Here is a 19,213-nt window from a genome sequence, read left to right as displayed (position 1 = left end):
CCCCAAATCCAACAGTCCCTCCTATTGAAAGACAGCTTCCTAATGTTCAATTTACATAAACTTGGAAATTACATATAAATGGAAAAAACAATGATAATAAAACATGAATTTAAAAAACTAACTAATGATTATAAATGAACAAACGATGATAAACATTTCACCGTGAGGTTTACAAACTTAGAGACTTATGACCTCTGTTCTAATGATCACACCATACACAATTTTATTTCCGTCTCTCATCACACAACAAAATGACATCTGAATCTGAATCTTGTTCCATGTCACTAGAGCAGCTTATTGTTTCTCCACTTTCTCCATCTGGTTCCTAAGAGAGTGATGGCACAAGACTTGGAAAACAACAAAAAGACACACAAAACATAACAGTGTTAACGTGATAAGCTATGCATAATTATATATGCATGAAAACCAAAGTCTGCAACCATGACAATTCCCACTCTCTCTTCACCCGACTCTATACTTTTCTGCTGGATTCCACAAAAATGAAGACCCTAAAAAAAACTAATGCTTTCGCCCAGTATTACCCTTCCGGCCCCAGGTTCCGAGAGGTGTTCCCAAGCCATGTCATTTTCACTTTTTTCCCCATCTCCTCCATTGCCACAACCCTACATCCTCTTAAGGTAACTCAGCACTGTATATGCTTTCACATCAATGCTTTCAACATGTTGTTTAGAGAACAATTACGCCAACATCTATCCTCTATCATATGATGCATTAACCAATAAAGCAGCTTACCCCAACTATGATGTTAAAGTAGCTCCTAGACCCAACACTAGACCTAGACCCTGAATCCAACACTAAGAAACGCCTAACCTTATCCCCTAGCTTAGCTAACGTTAGCCAAAACAAATTGCAATTCGTAACATATGAAATGGACATCCACAAATGAATACATACCATACGAAACGTAACATATGATACTCATTTGATTGTTACAGCTTTACTATGTTCCTTCTACCCCTGAGTCCAGGTTGGAAGGACCTGTGGAAATAGAGGGGAGAGAGGCTGTCAAGATCAGGGATGAAGATATGCTATTAAACCTATTTGCATGGCAAGCTTTCCTCTTTGCATACCAAGGTAAGTTACAACAAGTTACATACAACTCTCCTTCCGTGGCCTCCAACTGCTCTTAAATGAAAGCAAAACTAAATGCTTGCTCTTCAACCGATCGCTGCCCACACCTACCCATCCGTCCAGCATCACCACTCTGGACAGTTCTGACTTAGAATATGTGGACAACTACAAATACCTAGGTGTCTGGCTAGACTGTAAACTCTCCTTCCAGACTGACATTAAGCATCTCCTAACTTCGGTGATGTCATCTATAAAATAGCCTCCAACACTCTACTCAACAAACTGGATGCAGTCTATCACAGTGCCATCCGTTTTGTCACCAAAGCCCCATATACTACCCACCACTGCGACCTGTATGCTCTCGTTGGCTGGCCCTTGCTTCATACTCGTCGCCAAACCCACTGGCTCCAGGTCATCTACAAGTCTCTGCTAGGTAAAGCCCCGCCTTATCTCAGCTCACCGGTCACCATAGCAGCACCCACCCGCGGCACGCGCTCCAGCAGGTATATTTCACTGGTCACCCCCAAAGCCAATTCCTCCTTCGGCCGCCTTTCCTTCCAGTTCTCTGCTGCCAATGACTGGAACGAACTGCGAAAATCACTGAAGCTGGAGATTTATATCTCCCTCACTAACTTTAATCACCAGCTCACAGGTCACTGCACCTGTACATAGCCCATCTTTAAATAGCCCATCCAACTTCCTCATCACCATATTGTTATTTTATTTATTTTGCTCCTTTGCACCCCAGTACCACTACTTGCACACTCATCTTCTGCACATCTATCACCCCAGTGTTTAATTTGCCATACTGTAATAATTTCACCATTATGGCCTATTTATTGCCTCACCCCCCTTATCCTACCTCATTTGCACACACTGTATATAGACTTTCTCTATTGTATTATTGACTGTATGTTTGTCTATTCCATGTGTAACTCTGTGTTGTTGTTTGTGTCTCACTACTTTGCTTTATCTTGGCCAGGTCACAGTTGTAAATGAGAACTTGTTCTCAACTAGCCTACCTGGTTAAATAAAGGTCTACTAAAAATTCAGTCATAGCTTGTTCCACTTGTACTTTTGCGATACTTGAGCAGTGACTAGACATTTGATTAAAATAAATCCCAACTAAACAAGTGTTACAGGTGAATCTAAAAGCATGCAATATTGATCGTGTATACAGTGCATTCGTCAAGTATTCAGACCACTTAACATTTTCCACATTTTGTTACGTTACAGCCTTATTCTAAAATGGATGTAAAAAATAATCCCTCAATCTACACAATACCCCATAATGACAATGCAAAAACAGGTTTGTAGATTTTTTTACAAATTCATAAAGTTACTTTTTACATAAGTGTTCAGACCCTTTACTCAGTACTTTGTTGAAACACCTTTGGCAGCGAATTACAGCCTCGAATCTTCTTGCGTATGACGCTACAAGCTTGGCACACCTGTATTTGGGGAGTTTCTCCCATTCTTCACTGCAGATCCTCTCAAGCTCTGTCAGGTTGGATGGGGAACGTTGCTGCACAGCTATTTTCAGGTCACTCCAGAGATGTTAGATTGGGTTCAAGTCCGGGCTCTAGCTGGGCCACTCAAGGGCATTCAGAGACTTGCAAAAATGTCTAAAACCCTGTTTTCGCTTTGTCATTATGGGGTATCCTAGGGGCATTGGCAGACACAATGTAAGTAACTTAATTTATGTCCCCCTAATTGCCCTGAATACCTCTGATCCTACAGCTATTGTATGCAGTAATCATGAGCCTATGAACCAGAGTAATACTTTCAACACTGAGGCGGTGTACCCTTGTAGGAAGATGTAGAGTAAGCCAGAATCAGAATGCACTATCAGCTCCAATGTAAATAACATGAGTAAGTCTACCCCTAATAAGCTTCCCAGTAAAGCATTAAAAACAATCAAGCAACTAAGAAAAGTGCTAAAAATAGCCCATATTTACATATGCAGCCTGAGAAACAAGGTCCATGAAGTAATAACTTCCTTGTAACAGATGACATTCATATTTTGACTATCTCTGAAACTCACTTAGATAATACCTTTGATGATACAGTGGTAGCAATATAAGGTTATAACATCTACCGAAATGCCAACGGAGGCGGTGTTGCAGTCTATATTCAGAAACACTTTCCTGTGAAGCTTAGAGACGATCTCATGTTAAATACTGTTGAAGTAATATGGCTACAGGTTCTTCTGCCTCACCTAAAGCCCATTCTGGTGAGAAGCTGCTATAGACCACCAAGTGTTAACGGTCAGTATCTGGATAATATGTGTGAAATGCTTGATAATGTATGTGATATCAACAGACAGGTATATTTTATGGGTGATTTTAAATATTGACTGGCTTTCATCAAGCTGCCCACTCAAGAAAAAACTTCAAACTGTAACCATTGCCTGCAACCTGGTTCAGGTTGTCAGTCAATCATCCTACCAGGGTATTTACAAACAGCACAGGAATGAAATCATTTTTACTAATGCTGCAGATATTTTCTTTGAAGCAGTATCCAAATCCATAGGATGTAGCGATCACAATATAATAGCCCATATCTAGGAAAACCAAGGATCCAAAGGCTGGGCCTAATATCGTGTATAAGAGGTCATACAATAAGTGTTGTAGTGATTGATTGGCAAACGTACTGCAAATTAAGAAATGTGACTAAACTAAATAAAAAGAAAGTATACAATGAAACAAAGCTAAGGATAGAAAAAAGCTTTGGAGCACCCTAAATTACATTTTGGGGGGAAAAGCCAACTTCATTGAATCAGATGGCTCATTCATTACAAAACTCTGATATTGCCAACCACTTTAATGCCTTTTTCCATTGGCAAGATAAGCAAACTTAGGGATGACATGACAGCAACAAACACTGACACTACACATCCAAGTATATCTGACCAAATTATGAAAGACAAGAATTGTATTTTTGAATTCCATAAAGTCAGTATGGAAGAAATGAGAAAAATGTATTGCCTATCAACAATGACAAGCCACCGGGGTCTGACAATCTGGATGAAAAATTACTGAGGATAATAGCGAACGATATTGCCACTCCTATTTGCCACATCTTCAATTTAAGCCTACTAGAAAGTGTGTGCCCTCAGGAGGGAAGCTAAAGTCATTCCGCTACCCAAGAATAGTAAAGCCCCCTTTTCTGGCTCAAATAGCTGACCAATCAGCCTGTTACCAATCCTTACTTCTGGAAAAAATTGTGTTTGACCAGATACAATGCTATTTCACAGTAAACAAATTGACAACAGACTTTCAACACGCTTATAGGGACGGACACTCAACATGCACAGCATGTAAACAAATGGCTGAGAGAAATTGATGATAAAATGATTGTGGGGGCTGTCTTGTTAGACTTCAGTGCAGCTTTTGACATTATCGATCATAGTCTGCTGCTGGAAAAACTTGTGTTATGGCTTTACACCCCCTGCTATATTGTGGATAAAGAGTTACTTGTCTAACAGAACACAGAGTGTGTTCTTTAACCTCTCTTGGGTAGGGGCCAGTATTTTCAAGCCCGGATGAAAAGCGTGCCCAAAGTAAACTGCCTGTTACTCAGGCCCAGAAGCTAGGATATGCATATCATTGGTAGATTTCGATAGAAAACACTTTAACGTTTCTACAACTGTTAATATGATGTCTGTGAGTATAACAGAACTGATATGGCAGGCGAAACCCCGAGGACAAACCATCCCAAAAAAGAAAAATTCAGCCTACCACTGTTTTCAATGGTTGTCACTTTTATTATAAGGCGAAATCCTCACATATTCAAATCAAATCAAAGTTTGTCACGTGCGCCGAATACAACAGGTGTAGACCTTACAGTGAAATGCTTACTTACAGGCTCTAACCAATAGTGCAGAGAAAAAAAAGTGTGTGTGTGTAGGTAAGTAAAGAAATAAAACAACAGTAAAAAGACATTTAAAAATAAGAGTAGCAAGGCTATATACAGACACCGGTTAGTCAGGCTTATTGAGGTAGTATGTACATGTGGGTATGGTTAAAGTGACTATGCACATATGATGAACAGAGAGTAGAGGTAGCGTAAAAAAAGGGGTTGGCGGGTGGTGGGACACAATGCAGATAGCCCGGTTAGCCAATGTGCGGGAGTACTGGTTGGTCGGATCAATTGAGGTAGTATGTACATGAATGTATAATTAAAGTGGCTATGCAGTTCCTAGGGATTCCACTAGATGTCAACAGTCTTTAGAACGAGTTTCATGCTGGTTTTTGGAAAAATGAGCCAGAGATTTTCGTTTTTCTAGGTGGCTCCCATTTTGGCTGTAGTGTTTCCAAGCGCGTGGAAGAGAGCGCGTTCTTTGGTATTTTTCTCCGGTAAAGCCAATAACGATTCTCAGTCTTAAATTTTATTGTTTATTTACGTATTAGGGTACCTAAGGTTTGATTATAAACGTTGTTTGACTTGTTTGGAAAAGTTTATTAGTAACGTTTGGGATTAATTTTGTATGCATTTTGATGGAGGGAAACTGAGTGGATTATTGACTGAAGCACGCCAGCTAAACTGAGTTTTTATGGATATAAAGAAGGACATTATCGAACAAAAGGACCATTTGTGATGTAACTGGGACCTTTTGGAGTGCCAACAGAAGAAGATCATCAAAGGTAAGGCATTTATTATATCGCTATTTCTGACTTTCGTGGCGCACCTGCCTGGTTGAAATATATTTTTCATGCTTTTGTATGCGGGGCGCTGTCCTCAGATAATCGCATGGTGTGCTTTCGCCGTAAAGCCTACTTGAAATCTGAAACAGCGGCTGGATTAACAAGAAGTTAAGCTTTATTTTGATGTATTACACTTGTGATTTTATGAAAGTAAAATATTTATAATTCTGTAGTTTGAATTTCGCGCTCTGCAATTTCACCGGATGTTGGCCAGGTGGGACGCTACTGTCCCACCTGCCCATAAGAAGTTACTGGAAGCCTCTCCAACATAATCCAGGTAGAATCAGGAATTCCCCAGGGTAGCTGTTTAGTAGGCCCCTTGCTTTTTTCAATCTTTACTAACGACATACCACTGACTTTGAGTAAGGCCAGTGTGTCTATGTATGCGGATGACTCAACACTATACACGTCAGCTACTACAGCAACTGAAATGACTGCAACACTTAACAAAGAGCTGCAGTTAGTTTCGGAATGGGTAGCAAGGAATAAGTTAGTCCTAAATATTTCCAAAACTAAAAGTGTTGTATTTGGGACAAATCATTCACTAAACTACGTCTCGTAATGAATAATGCGGAAATTGAGCAAGTTGAGGTGACTAAACTGCTTGGAGTAACCCTGGATTGTAAACTGTCATGGTCAAAACATATTGATACAACAGCAACTAAGATGGGGAGAAGTCTGTCCATAATAAAGCACTACTCTGCCTTCTTAATAACACTATCAACAAGGCAGGTCCTACAGGCCCTAGTTCTGTCGCACCTAGACAACTGTTCAGTAGTGTGGTCAGGTGCCAGAAAGAGGGACTTGGGAAAATTGCAATTGGCTCAGAACAGGGCAGCACGGCTGGCACTTAAATGTACACAGAGAGCTAATATTAATATTAAGCATGTCAATCTCTCCTGGCTGAAAGTGGAAGACAGATGGACTTCATCATTACTTGTTTTTGTAAGAGGTGTTGACAAGCTGAATGTACCGATCTGTCTAAAATACTAGCACACAGCTCAGACACCCATGCATACCCCACGAGACATGCCAACAGAGGTCTCTTCACAGTCCCCAAGTCCAGAACAGACTATGGGAGGCACACAGTACTACATAGAGCCATGACTACATGGAACTCTATTCCACATCTGGTAACTGATGCAAACAGTAGAATCAGATTTATCTCACTTATTACAAACATAGTTCACTGTTTTATCTGTTGTTTTATATGTAATGTGGATGATTTGGTGTGTTTGGACCCCAGGAAGAGTAGCTGCTGCCTTGGCAGGAACTAATGGGGATCCATAATAAACCCCAGGAAGAGTAGCTGCTGCCTTGGCAGGAACTAATGGGGATCCATAATAAACCCCAGGAAGAGTAGCTGCTGCCTTGGCAGGAACTAATGGGGATCCATAATAAACCCCAGGAAGAGTAGCTGCTGCCTTGGCAGGAACTAATGGGGATCCATAATAAACCCCGGGAAGAGTAGCTGCTGCCTTGTTAGGAACTAATGGGGATCCATAATAAACCCCAGGAAGAGTAGCTGCTGTCTTGGCAGCAGCTAATGGGGATCCCTAGTAAATACAAATACAAAGTGTGTGGATTGATATAAAAAAAAAAAAAACTATTTTAGAATAAGGCTGTAATGTAACAAAATGTGGAAAAAGTAAAGGGGTCTGAATACTTTCCGAATCCACTGTAGACCCATTTCTGATGATCCATGATGTCTTGACTGCTGTGTCACAAGCTAAATACAAAAACGCCATTTTCCATAAGCTGTTTGGAGTGTGTCGTATCAGTCAGCTCATAATGAGAACTCTCTGATGACATAGCGGTTCGACCATTCCATTGCCCTATACTCATGATATCATAAAATGCCAGTGTACCAAGGCCATAATGAATAAAAGGCATTATTGATCATTATCATACACATGGTGTCAAAATTAGACAGGGAATAATGGAAAACAAATAACAATATTTATAAAAATATATATTTTTATATTTTCGTTGCTTCCTTCCAAGAAGTACATGCCCCCTCATAGAATATTCATGATGCTTTAGGAGTGTGTGTTTACAGCCTAGGTTGCCAGTACAAAGAAAGGATTTGACTGTGTGAGTGTGACAGGAAAATCAAAATAGTCATGTTAGTTATGTTGTAGAACTTATTATATAGTTAGCATGTCAATATAATAAAGTCAACAACAAGTGAACAAAGTTGGCTTGCATTAGCTGGCTAGCTAGCTACTGACTAGTTAGCTACTGACGAGTTAGCAGGCTGGCTAGCTAGCCCTACCTGGTTACTGGCTATAGCTAGAAGTAAAGATCACATAAATAAACACATTACAACAGGGTTCCCCAACTGTCGGTGGTTGTATTTGGGCCCCCCCAAGTTCTCAGTAAAAAATGTTTTTATTTTTAACAGCAGAAAATCCACTCGTAGTGATTTTAATTCAAGGAATCTGCTCCCAATTATTCCCAGGCATAATAGAGAGGAACATGTGATCGTATACAAAATGGAAGCAAGGTTTGAAATGATTGTTTAAGTCAAATATATATTTGTTTGGGTTCTTGCGGCCAATTTGCATACGATCACAAATGATTTGTAAATATGTTCCGGCCCCCAAGAGATCAAATTCGGCCTGCAGCTGAATCTAGTAGATGACCCCTGCATTACACTAAATAACTCTCTTTGCATTTCATCACAGGGATGAATAAATAACTAAATCCCTGATGTCAGTTAAGACTATTATTTCTCACTAAGAGATACGTCCTCTTCTCTGCCATCCATTGTTGTCCTCTTTTCTTCCTCACATCAGTCTTTCACCCATATCTTCCCCGTCCACTTCAAGATCTTTGTGATTGGGTGCAGCCGACATTAAAGGCGAGTCGACACTGACTGATCAACAAATCACCTTGCATTATAAACAACAACTTAATATTATTTATAGATCGGCCTGTCAGTCGCGGTGTTGATGCTCTCGAACACTGCCTTTCTTTGTATTGTCAGTCAGTCTGGTTTATGTGCATTATGTTGTTCCGTCCATCAGAGAGAGCTCTCTCTCTGTCTCTGTCCCCCCAGGCATGATGCTGACCTCATGGTACACCTCATCAGGCTGGGGGCTGCTCTGCAAGGCCAGGATGGAGGAGCACTGAGGATCCAACAGGTACTGCATGGGGTGGGGAGGGGAGAGGAGAGGTTGGTCACACTAAAGGCGTCAGCTTGCAAACCGAATTAATGTGCTCGCATACTCCCTTAAAAGATCTTCACTTCAAAAATGAGAACAAAAACACTGATAGTACTGTTTGTCTATCTAAATAGAATTCTAGAATTAATAGACGGAATGAATCTAATATAACTCAAGAATTCTAGCATTCATTTTGACATTTTTTTGCGGAAGAGATCTTAGTCACGCAATTTTACATCGAAGATCTTTGGTGCAGAATTTCTCAAGTGAAAAAATGTGCATGAAAATGATTTGTCTCTTGTTGAAAAACAAACACTGAATTTAAGAATCCCTACTGTTGACCAATCACAGACAAGGTGTGTAGACTTTGGCTACCAATTTCGGCTTGCCTCGAGAAAAAATGTTGTGTGCACAAAGAGCCCCCCCAAAAAAACTCTTGACGAAGACTAAACCGAACGAAAAAGTCACAAAATGTTGTCATAATATATGCACGAACTGTTCTGAACTGTTTCGGATGGGAAGCATGAGGACGCCTTAAAGGCCTTTAAAACGAATCTCTTTAAAGGCCTTTCAGACTAATCTCTTTAAAGGTCTTTCAGACTAATCTCTTTAAAAGGCCTTTAAAACTAATCTCAATTAACCCAAAACTAAAATCTTGCGTAATTTGGTCATATTTTATTTATTTAACTAGGCAAGTCAGTTAAGAACAATTCTTATTTACAATGACGGCCTACCAAAAGGCCTCCTGCGGGGATGGGGGGTGGGATTAAAAATACAAATAAATTAAATATAAATATAGGACAAAACACACATCACGACAAGAGAGACAACACTACATAAAGAGAGACCTAAGACAACAACATAGCATGGCAGCAACAACACAGTAGCAGCACAAGTGTCAGTAAGAGTGTCCATGATTAAGTCTTTGAATGAAGAGATTGAGATAAAACTGTCCAGTTTGAGTGTTTGCTGCAGCTCGTTTCAGTCGCTAGCTGCAGCGAACTGAAAAGACGAGCGACCCGGGGATGTGTGTTGCTTTGGGGACCTTTAACAGAATGTGACTGGCAGAACAGATGCTCCTTTATGTTTAAGCAGTCTGTCCACGAGAGATTAGACTAAAACCATTCATTATTACATCAAGATATAACAGGACACACATGGAACTCAGCCAAAGACACAGCCTCATTGACAGTCCTTTAAAAAAAAATCTAAACAGCAGCATGAATATGTCATTCATGGGTTAGAAAAATAACTAATTATACAGTTACTACACACAAAGAAACACATAGTGTATTATTCATTAACTTCTCTAGTGTATGTGGGACGGTAGCGTCCCACCTCGTCAACAGCCAGTGAAACTGTAGGGCGCCAAATTCAAAACAACAGAAATCCCATAATTTAAATTCCTCAAACATACAAGTATTTTACACCATTTTAAAGCTACACTTGTTGTAAATCCAGCCAAAGTGTCCGATTTCAAAAAGGTTTTACGACGAAAGCACACAAAGAGAGCAGTAACAAAAAGCAGAAATAGAGATAAAATGAATCACTAACCTTTGATGATCCTCATCGGATGACACTCATAGGACTTCATGTTACACAATACATGTATGTTTTGTTCGGTAAAGTTCATATTTATATCCCAAAATCTGAGTTTAGGCGGGACGCTACTGTCTCACTTGGCAAAAAGCCTGAGAAAATGCAGAGCGCCATATTCAAATGAATTATTATGAAAATTACTATAAAATCAAACTTTCATTAAATCACACATGAAAGATACCAAATTAAAGCTACACTGGTTGTGAATCCAGCCAACATGTCAGAATTCAAATAGGCTTTTCGGCGAAAGCATACGATGCTATTTTCTGAGGATAGCGCCATTGTAAACAAAGAGAGATAAGCATATTCCAATCATGCAGGCACGACACAAAACGCAGAAATAAAAATACTATAATTCATGCCTTACCTTTGACGAGCTTCTGTTGTTGGCATTCCAATATGTCCCATAAACATCACAAATGGTCCTTTTGTTCGATTAATTCCGTCGATATATATCCAAAATGTAAATTTATTTGGCGCGTTTGATCCAGAAAAACACAGGTTCCAACTTGCTCAAACATGACGACAAAATATTTCAAAGGTTACCTGTAAACTTTGCCAAAAAATTTCAAACTACTTTTGTAAAACAACTTTAGATATTTTTTAACGCTAATAATCGATAAAATTGAAGACGGGATGATCTGTGTTCAATACAGGATTAAAACCAACCGTAGCATGCCTTCTGGTCATGCGCTTCAATCAAACAGGACACCTAGAGTGACTTGACTTCAAGATGGCCGTATTTCTTCATTACACAAAGGAATAACCTCAACCAATTTCTCTAGACTGTTGACATCCAGTGGAAGCCGTAGGAACTGCAGCAGGTCGCTTAGAAATCTGGTTTCCCAATGAAAACTAATTGAAAAGAGAGTGACCTAAAAAAAAAAGAATTCTGAATGGTTTGTCCTCGGGGTTTCGCCTGCTAAATAAGTTCTGTTATACTCACAGACATGATTCAAACAGTTTTATAAACTTCAGAGTGTTTTCTATCCAAATCTACTAATAATATGCATATCTTATCTTCTGTGGATGAGTAGCTGGCAGTTTAATTTGGGTATGCTTTTCATCCAAACGTGAAAATGCTGCCCCCTACCCTAGAGAAGTTAAAACACACTGATCATGCGCCATACATACATCATGCACCACTGTGAAATGTCCAGGCAGCATGACCTTGGGTCTGAGGAAGTTGACCACCTTGTAGCAGTGCCAGAATGCTAGAACCACCAGGGGCATTGACACTGCCATCACCACAAATATCACCAGGGCCATCACCCAGGGCCTGTCCTTGCCTGCAGAGGGTTTGGGGTTGGAAAGGGGACACCAGGGACTAAGAATTGAGTTGAGCAAGAGTGGACTTGTACTCGGAGAATCATTGAAGGCAACAATCTAATAGTCATAATTTGTGTTTTTAACAGATAAAAGGGAGGACAAGAAAGAGAGCGATTGCACTCACCCTTAGCGGTGCTCTCACACGTAACGTTGCTGGGCTGGCTCTGTTTGAAGAACCTTTGGGTTACCACCCAGACCTGAAAACAGTACCTGGTCCATTGCTCCAGCTCCAACACCACTTTATGCAGCTGGATGCCATTCATCAGTTTGGCCTGCAGGGGGTGATAGAGGAGTAGTGAGGAAGCATTGAGCACCTCACAATGAGTATGTTTTACATGCATAGTAACACTTTCATATTAAACTGATTGGCAGCCGGGCACATTATGCATTAGTCATGTAAACACCTTACTCTGATTATCTAAAAATCGGCGTAAGGTCAAAATAGAAATAAGCATACGCCGATTAAAACATCTGGTTTTCTGAGCCATCTTTTGAATTATTAGGACATGTAAACGCCTTAAAATCGGCGTTCCAGCAGTGTAATTGATCTGCGCATGGGCTAGCACCAGCCGAGCCATCCTCTCTCTTTAGCGCCATTTAAGTGAGTTCGGGAACAACTGAACGTATGCGTCTCAGAAGTAGCTTTCACATACAGTACAAACTTTGGTAACACTTCATTTTAAAGGATCCTTACTACACCGCAATCACACGTGAATTTACACTGTAACAACTATTGTAGTTAACAGTAACAACTCCTAGTAGTAATTGCAGTATGTAATTACAGAGGTGTGACAATGAATGCTTGTTACAAATGGGCAGGTTTCCCACTAAATTCACCAACTTAAGAGTTTTCGCTTCTCATCAGCTGCATACAGTTACAACTGTCACAAAAGTTGTGACCCCTGTCGGTATGCTGGATGCCTGAGAGATTATAGCCTTTACAACAAAAAAAATGCTGTTTTGAAACTGCAATAAAAGTGCAATAACTGCAGTCGACTGTGGTATTTTGGGTGCAGTAATTGCAGAATAACTGCAGTTACACTGCAAAAGCACTGCAGTAAAAAAAAAAAAAAAAACGTGTGATTTTGGACGCAGTAATTGTAGCGTACTGCACTATAACTGCATTTATACTGCAGTGTACTGCGGTTATACTGCACTGTGACTGCAATCTTTTTCGTAAGGGAGCCTATGCTCAATAGGCTCTAATTACTTACCCTTGAATGTGCACTGTTCATCCTATACTGCGTCTTCACTCAGTGTTGTTGCTAAGCACTTGACCCCAAAATAAAGTTAACTTGGTTGAGCTGGCAAAAGCAGATCAGTAGGTCAATCTCACTGACTGGGATCTAATATGGGTGGTAAATGGGTGGTAAATGTAATATGGGTGGTAAATGGGTGGTAAATGTAATATGGGTGGTAAATGTAATATGGGTGGTAAATGTAATATGGGCGGTAAATGGGTGGCAATGTAATATGGGCGGTAAATGGGTGGCAATGTAATATGGGCGGTAAAGTTCAATGTAATTACTAGGTTTTACACAGACTTTAGCTAGTTAAAATGAAGTTTATCTTGAGTGGCCCTCATTTTAAAGCTTCCGGAAGTTTCACTTCACAACAAGATACAGAAATTAAGTGAATTCTGGAATTAAACTTCCAGAAGCTTTAAAATGAGGGCCATATTGTCAGTAGGGATCATGTACTGTATGACTACACATTCGTTACAAGTAAGTACACCTCAAGATACACTTCATTTGAACTAGCTACATCATGTGTAACTCCTAGTAATTACATTGTACTTAGGAAAAACATTAAATGTACTATGCTTTGAAACAGGGTATTTATCCTCATCTGGGATGACCAAATTAACCCAGATTGGTACACTTTATATTGGTGGCAAGCACTAGCAATAACATTGAGTAGAGATATATTTCCAACAGTGGCACTTTCATGGCTAAGTAATCAAAGCCTATTGAATAAAATCTCTTGGACACCCAGCGCACCGACGAGGGGTCACAACCTTTGTGACAGTTGTAACTGTATGCAGCTGATAAGAAACTAAACACTAAGTTGGCGAATGTATTGGGCAACCTGCCCGTTTATCACAAGCATGGAAAACAAGCATTCATTGTTACACCTTTTGTAATTACAGACCACAATTACTGCCATGTGGTTGTTACAGTTAAAGTGTAATGACACATGCTGCAATAAGGGCCACTAATAAGGACCCCTTCAAATAAAGCGTTAGCCAAACTTTATACGTCCAAACTCAAATATGCTTCCCAAAAATAAAATGATTGCTGTGGCATATTATTTGGATTGCCGATTTTCTGCATTTATCAGAGTGCCATCCGGTAGTCTGATTTCAGATGTATCCATGTTAAAAGAGGATTATTAGGGAAATTGTTCTTCTTGCAAAGCATGTAAAACATTTTAATCAAACTATTACATTAATCTATCCACAATAATCCCATTATTGTGCGCATGTAACCGTACTCAATGTGTCACCAGATGATCACCCCCACGGTTATAAAGTTTACCATTGGCAGATGGAATGTAGTTTATGTGCTCAGACCCTAAACCTGCATCTCATTCTCCTTATTGGCTACTGTCACTATGACATCAGATGTGAAAGATCAGGCAAACTGCGTTACTTTGTTTTGCCATTCCTCAGATCCCCTGGTTGTACGCAGTGGAAATTACACTCCAGATGTGTAATCCCAGATGGAAAGTAAAATGGCCACCATACCCTCTCCTCCTGCCCCTCCTTCCAGTAGGTGATGTTAAAGGTTGCATGATTGTAGATCTCTTTAAACTCAGAGATCCTGAGCACTGGGTCTTCGATGCTCACTTCAATGTTCGCACCACTGGAGACTAGAGTCACACTGGGAGGGCCTAAAGTGGCTGTGGAGAGAGACATGGGAAAGAAAGTGACCTAAAGGAAGTGGCAACCTCTCAGGGGTCAAGAAATGACGTGGCACCTGCTAGCGGATCACCATAGTCCATTAAAGAGCAAAAGTTGTCAGGCTCCAGTCTGTAATCATACACTCTGCTTTGCCCTAACCTCTGATTTAACAGTACCTGTTATTACACTTTCATACCCATCTCTAGTGCACTGCAAGAATTACTATAAAATGCTCATGTATGTCTTATGTGCTGTATGAATGTAGTTATGTATAGGTTATGAATGTGTTATGAAGTCCTTATGTAGATTGACGTTACAGATGGGCAACTAGGAACTCACTGTGTTCATCCATGACAAACTCCTTAGTCTCCACCCAGTGAGATGCCTCTCCCTCTCGTTCTGCCCTCACTTGGAAAGTGTACACTCCAAATTTGTTTAGATGACTGGTGAAGTCACAGCATAGGGCAGTTGTGTCCCAACATACAACCCGGTAGCTGCTCCTGATGCTGATCCTGTGTTCAAAACAAGACATCACTGTATTGTTATTGTGGTAGACTATTGTTACCAGTGTCTGTAAGCTGTTTGTTTGTCCAGTGTATGTACGCTGTGTGTATGCCTGAAACCCATTCTGACAAGTATTGTGTAAAAAAAATTGTTTTTTAAAGTGAAATAGTTGCACCTATTCCTTAGAAATATAGTGAGTGTATGTTGATGTGTGAATGTGAATGTGTGTGTGAGGGTGTGTGTGTGTGTGTGAGTGTGTGTGTGTGTGTGTGTGTGTGTGTGTGTGTGTGTATGACACAGATTCTTCTGTGGAAGACTACTTGTGGGTGTGTCATTTCTCCTCTTTCCCAGCACCCATAGCAGGAAGTGTGCCATATTTAAATGTTCACCCCTCACTTGGTTGTGTTGTTTGGCGGTGTTCATATTACCACTTGTATTCTGATCTGTAGGTGAGGTTTCCCGTGTGGTTCTGAGGGGGATCCCACTCCAACACTAGTCCCATGTTGATGGAGGTAATCCTGACGTTACTGGGACTTGGAAGTTCAGCTAACACTGCTGTAACAGCACAGTTATACACAGTTGAACATCCTAACAAATACACATCATTCAGGGGGATTACAGGCTTTAGATAAACAAGGGTATTGAGTCAGATGGGGAAAATGGTATTGTATCTGTCTTGGACGTTTTTAAGAGTTTTTTGTTGTTGAGAAATTAAGCCCATTGCACTGTGCTTCTTCGAAATGAACACTCTTGACCACATATAGTATGTGGGTAAAACCTTCAGCCTATGTGTATGTATATATTTAGCCTACAATCATCAGTATGTCAATGTAACAGAGACAAACATGTGAAGTGTTTCCATTGGTTCCCACTATTGACAGTAAAAGAGATTAAGGAATGTATAAGTGATAAATAAATGTAGCTTATAAAAGACTGAAATTATCACGAAATATCAACAACAACAAAAAACTTTCGTAAACCAGTCGTGATATTGAATGGCTTAAAACATTCATCTACAATCAAAGCCAATCGATTTAAAGCCAATCAAAGCCAAATGATTTGGTAGACTATGCTATGGTAAAGTCGAAAGATAAATACTGACCTGTCAATCCATGTAAAGTTAAGCATAATAGTTTGACAAACAAGATAGTAAACACCGTAGATTGCATGTTGCCCAAGAGATATTATGTGTTGTCCAACGACATTGAAATGTTCCGTTGGCTAGATTTGCTTCTGGCCGCTCTTGAGAGTTTATTGTGTACTTTCTGAATGGGCGGAGAATTGCGGGGAAGCGAAACCAAGCTGAGTGATATAAATACAGAAGAAGCCTAGGCAGGTTTCCATTGAACCAAATGTATTCGATAATGTCAGAAAAAACCTTTAGGTTTCTTTAGATTAATGGAAACGGCAGATATATGATTCATTTTCAAAAGATCGACAAAATGTGTATCCGTTCGACAGGGGTGGATCTTTATTTTGTCTTACTTTATTGTGACAAATTATGATGGAATTAACCGTGTTTTTCGAATAAATGATTGCCAAATACGTTTGAAAGAAAGCAGGGCAAGTGATGTTTCGCCTTAACTATATAGTTTCACTCCACATTTAATTATAAAAATGCCTACTGCTTGGCAAGTAATTTTTCAAATATAAAAATTATATTTATTTGTCAAGTATTGTTCTGACTTGCAACATTTCCTGACCTGCTGCTTCACCTTGGTTCTTTGTAACATTACATTCGTTACTTTGATTTCCGAGTCAAAACGGAAAAAGGCTAATTTATTGTTCCCGAATTTGAAAAACGGAAATCGACTTGTTTCTCATTTATGGTGTCAAAATTAGACAGGGAATAATGGAGAACAAATAACAATATTTATTAAATTTTAATTTTCGTTTTGTTCCTACCAAGAAGTACACACCCCCTCATAGAATATTCATGATGCTTTAGGAGTGTGTGTTTACAGCCTAGGTTGCCAGTACAAAGAAAGGATTTGACTGTGAGTGTGACAGGAAAATCAAAATAGTCATGTTAGTTATGTTGTAGAACTTATTATATAGTTAGCATGTCAATATAATAAAGTCAACAACAAGTGAACAAAGTTGGCTTGCATTAGCTGGCTAGCTAGCTACTGACTAGTTAGCTACTGACTAGTTAGCTACTGACTAGTTAGCAGGCTGGCTAGCTAGCCCTACCTGGTTCCTGGCTATAGCTAGAAGTATCTATGGAAGTAAATTAGTCCCTAACCCTGCTACAAGCTGAAGCTGCCCAGCCAGAGCTACCTGCTTCAGAAACGTCAGTTTTCTCCATTACTATATGTAGCTAACTACAGTCTGGCTAGACTGTAAACTCTCCTTCCAGACTCATATCAAACATCTCCAATCCAAACTTAAATCTAGAATTGGCTTCCTGTTTCGCAACAAAGCCTCCTTCACTTATACCGCCAAATATTCCCTCGTAAAACTGACTATCCTACCGATCCTCAACTAGCATTACTACTCTGGATGGTTCTGACTTACAATATGTGGACAACTACAAATACCTAGGTGTCTGGCTAGACTGTAAACTCTCCTTCCAGACTCATATCAAACATCTCCAATCCAAACTTAAATCTAGAATTGGCTTCCTGTTTCCACACACCACTGCGACCTGTATGCTCTCGTTGGCTGGCCCTTGCTCCATATTCGTCGCCAAACCCACTGGCTACAGGTCATCTATACGTCTCTGCTAGGTAAAGCCCCACCTTATCTCAGCTCACTGGTCACCATAACAACACCCACCCGTAGCACGCGCTCCAGCAGGTATATCGCACTGGTCATCCCCAAAACCAATTCCTACTTTGGCCGCCTTTCTTTCCAGTTCTCTGCTGCCAATGACTGGAACGAATTGCAAAAATAAGTTGGAGACGTATATTTCCCTCACTAACTTTAAACATCAGCTATCTGAGCAGCTGACCGATCGCTGCAGCTGTACATAGCCCATCCGTAAATAGCCCATCCAATCTACCTACCTCATCCCCATATTGTTTTTTTTTACTTTTCTGCTCTTTTGCACACCAGTATTTCTACTTGCCCATCATCATCTGCACATCTATCACTCCAGTGTTAATTTGCTAAATTGTAATTACTTCGCTACTATGGCCTATTTATTGCCTTACCTCCTCACGCCATTTACACACACTGTATATAGACTTTATTTTTTTCCTATTGTGTTATTGACTGTACGCTTGTTTATTCCATGTGTAACTCTGTGTTGTTGTTTGTGTCGCACTACTTTGCTTTATCTTGGCCAGGTCACATTTGTAAATGAGAACTTGTTCTCAACTGGCCTACCTGGTTAATTAAAGGTGAAATAAAAAAAATAAAAACTAACTTTATTTAGCTAGATCTTCAGTCAGCTGTTAGTGTTTATTGACAGAGTAATAATGAACAGCAGTTTAAAAGTAAAAAAAAACAACGTTTATTTAACTAGGCAAGTCAGTTAAGAACAAATTCTTACTGTAAATGGTTACCTATCTGGCACTTTGCATAGCTAACTTAGCTAACGATGTAGGATCTTAATTTGAGCCAGTTTGCTACAGCAGGAAAATAATCCTGCAGCAACAGAAAGTCTAAATTATTATGTGTATTATAATTCATGGGAAAATTATTATTTACAATGACGGCCTACCCCGGCCAAACCTGGACGACCCTGGGCCAATTGTGCGCCGCCCTATGGGACTCCCAATCACGGCCGGTTTCGATACAGCCTGGGTTCAAACCACGGATTGTAGTGACGCCTCTAGCACTGTGTCACGTTTCTGACCTTATTTCCTTTGTTTAGTCTTTATTGAGTTGGGTGGGTATTATCTATGTTGTCTGTTTCTATGTGGGGTTTTCTCGTTTGGCCTGATATGGTTCTCAATCAGAGGCAGCTG

General features: G+C 40.0%; 1 protein-coding gene across 3 annotated transcripts; it reads right to left on the bottom strand.

Annotated features, from left to right (window-relative positions):
* Nucleotides 1-200: 200 nt before the first annotated feature.
* Nucleotides 201-16,587, bottom strand: LOC120058560 (interleukin-10 receptor subunit beta-like). Of its 3 annotated transcripts, XR_005478030.1 has the most exons (8): nucleotides 16,402-16,587; nucleotides 15,728-15,854; nucleotides 15,135-15,307; nucleotides 14,640-14,794; nucleotides 12,018-12,165; nucleotides 11,699-11,853; nucleotides 916-999; nucleotides 201-347 (listed from the first exon to the last, which is right to left on the bottom strand). XR_005478030.1 is itself a non-coding variant. In XM_039007343.1 (7 exons), exons 1-7 carry the CDS (start codon nucleotides 16,466-16,468, stop codon nucleotides 973-975), a joined length of 852 nt encoding a protein of 283 aa, XP_038863271.1. In that variant the 5' UTR covers nucleotides 16,469-16,587; the 3' UTR covers nucleotides 201-972. The 3 variants fall into 3 exon arrangements, 2 of the variants coding, with proteins under 2 accessions (XP_038863271.1, XP_038863270.1); XM_039007343.1 differs by having other exon boundaries at nucleotides 201-999; XM_039007342.1 differs by lacking the exons at nucleotides 201-347; nucleotides 916-999 and adding an exon at nucleotides 8,132-8,947.
* Between the last annotated feature and the right edge of the window lie 2,626 nt (nucleotides 16,588-19,213).

The sequence above is a fragment of the Salvelinus namaycush genome, chromosome 13 (genome assembly GCF_016432855.1).
Source record: "Salvelinus namaycush isolate Seneca chromosome 13, SaNama_1.0, whole genome shotgun sequence".
In the NCBI taxonomy this organism is placed as follows: domain Eukaryota; kingdom Metazoa; phylum Chordata; class Actinopteri; order Salmoniformes; family Salmonidae; genus Salvelinus; species Salvelinus namaycush.
The sequence above is the reverse complement of the archived record's forward strand: the minus strand, read 5'-3'. Positions and strand labels throughout refer to the sequence as shown.

Bases quoted from the DNA above. Each gene is read 5' to 3' on its own strand.
- LOC120058560 (XM_039007342.1), bottom strand. From the start codon at position 16,468: ATGCAATCTACGGTGTTTACTATCTTGTTTGTCAAACTATTATGCTTA. The intron at 12,166-14,639 runs GTATGGTGGCCA...CACCCCCTGCAG, and splicing joins AGGAGGGGCAGGAGGAGAGG to GCCAAACTGATGAATGGCAT. The intron at 8,948-11,698 runs GTATGTATGGCG...CACCCCATGCAG, and splicing joins ATTTCACAGTGGTGCATGAT to TACCTGTTGGATCCTCAGTG.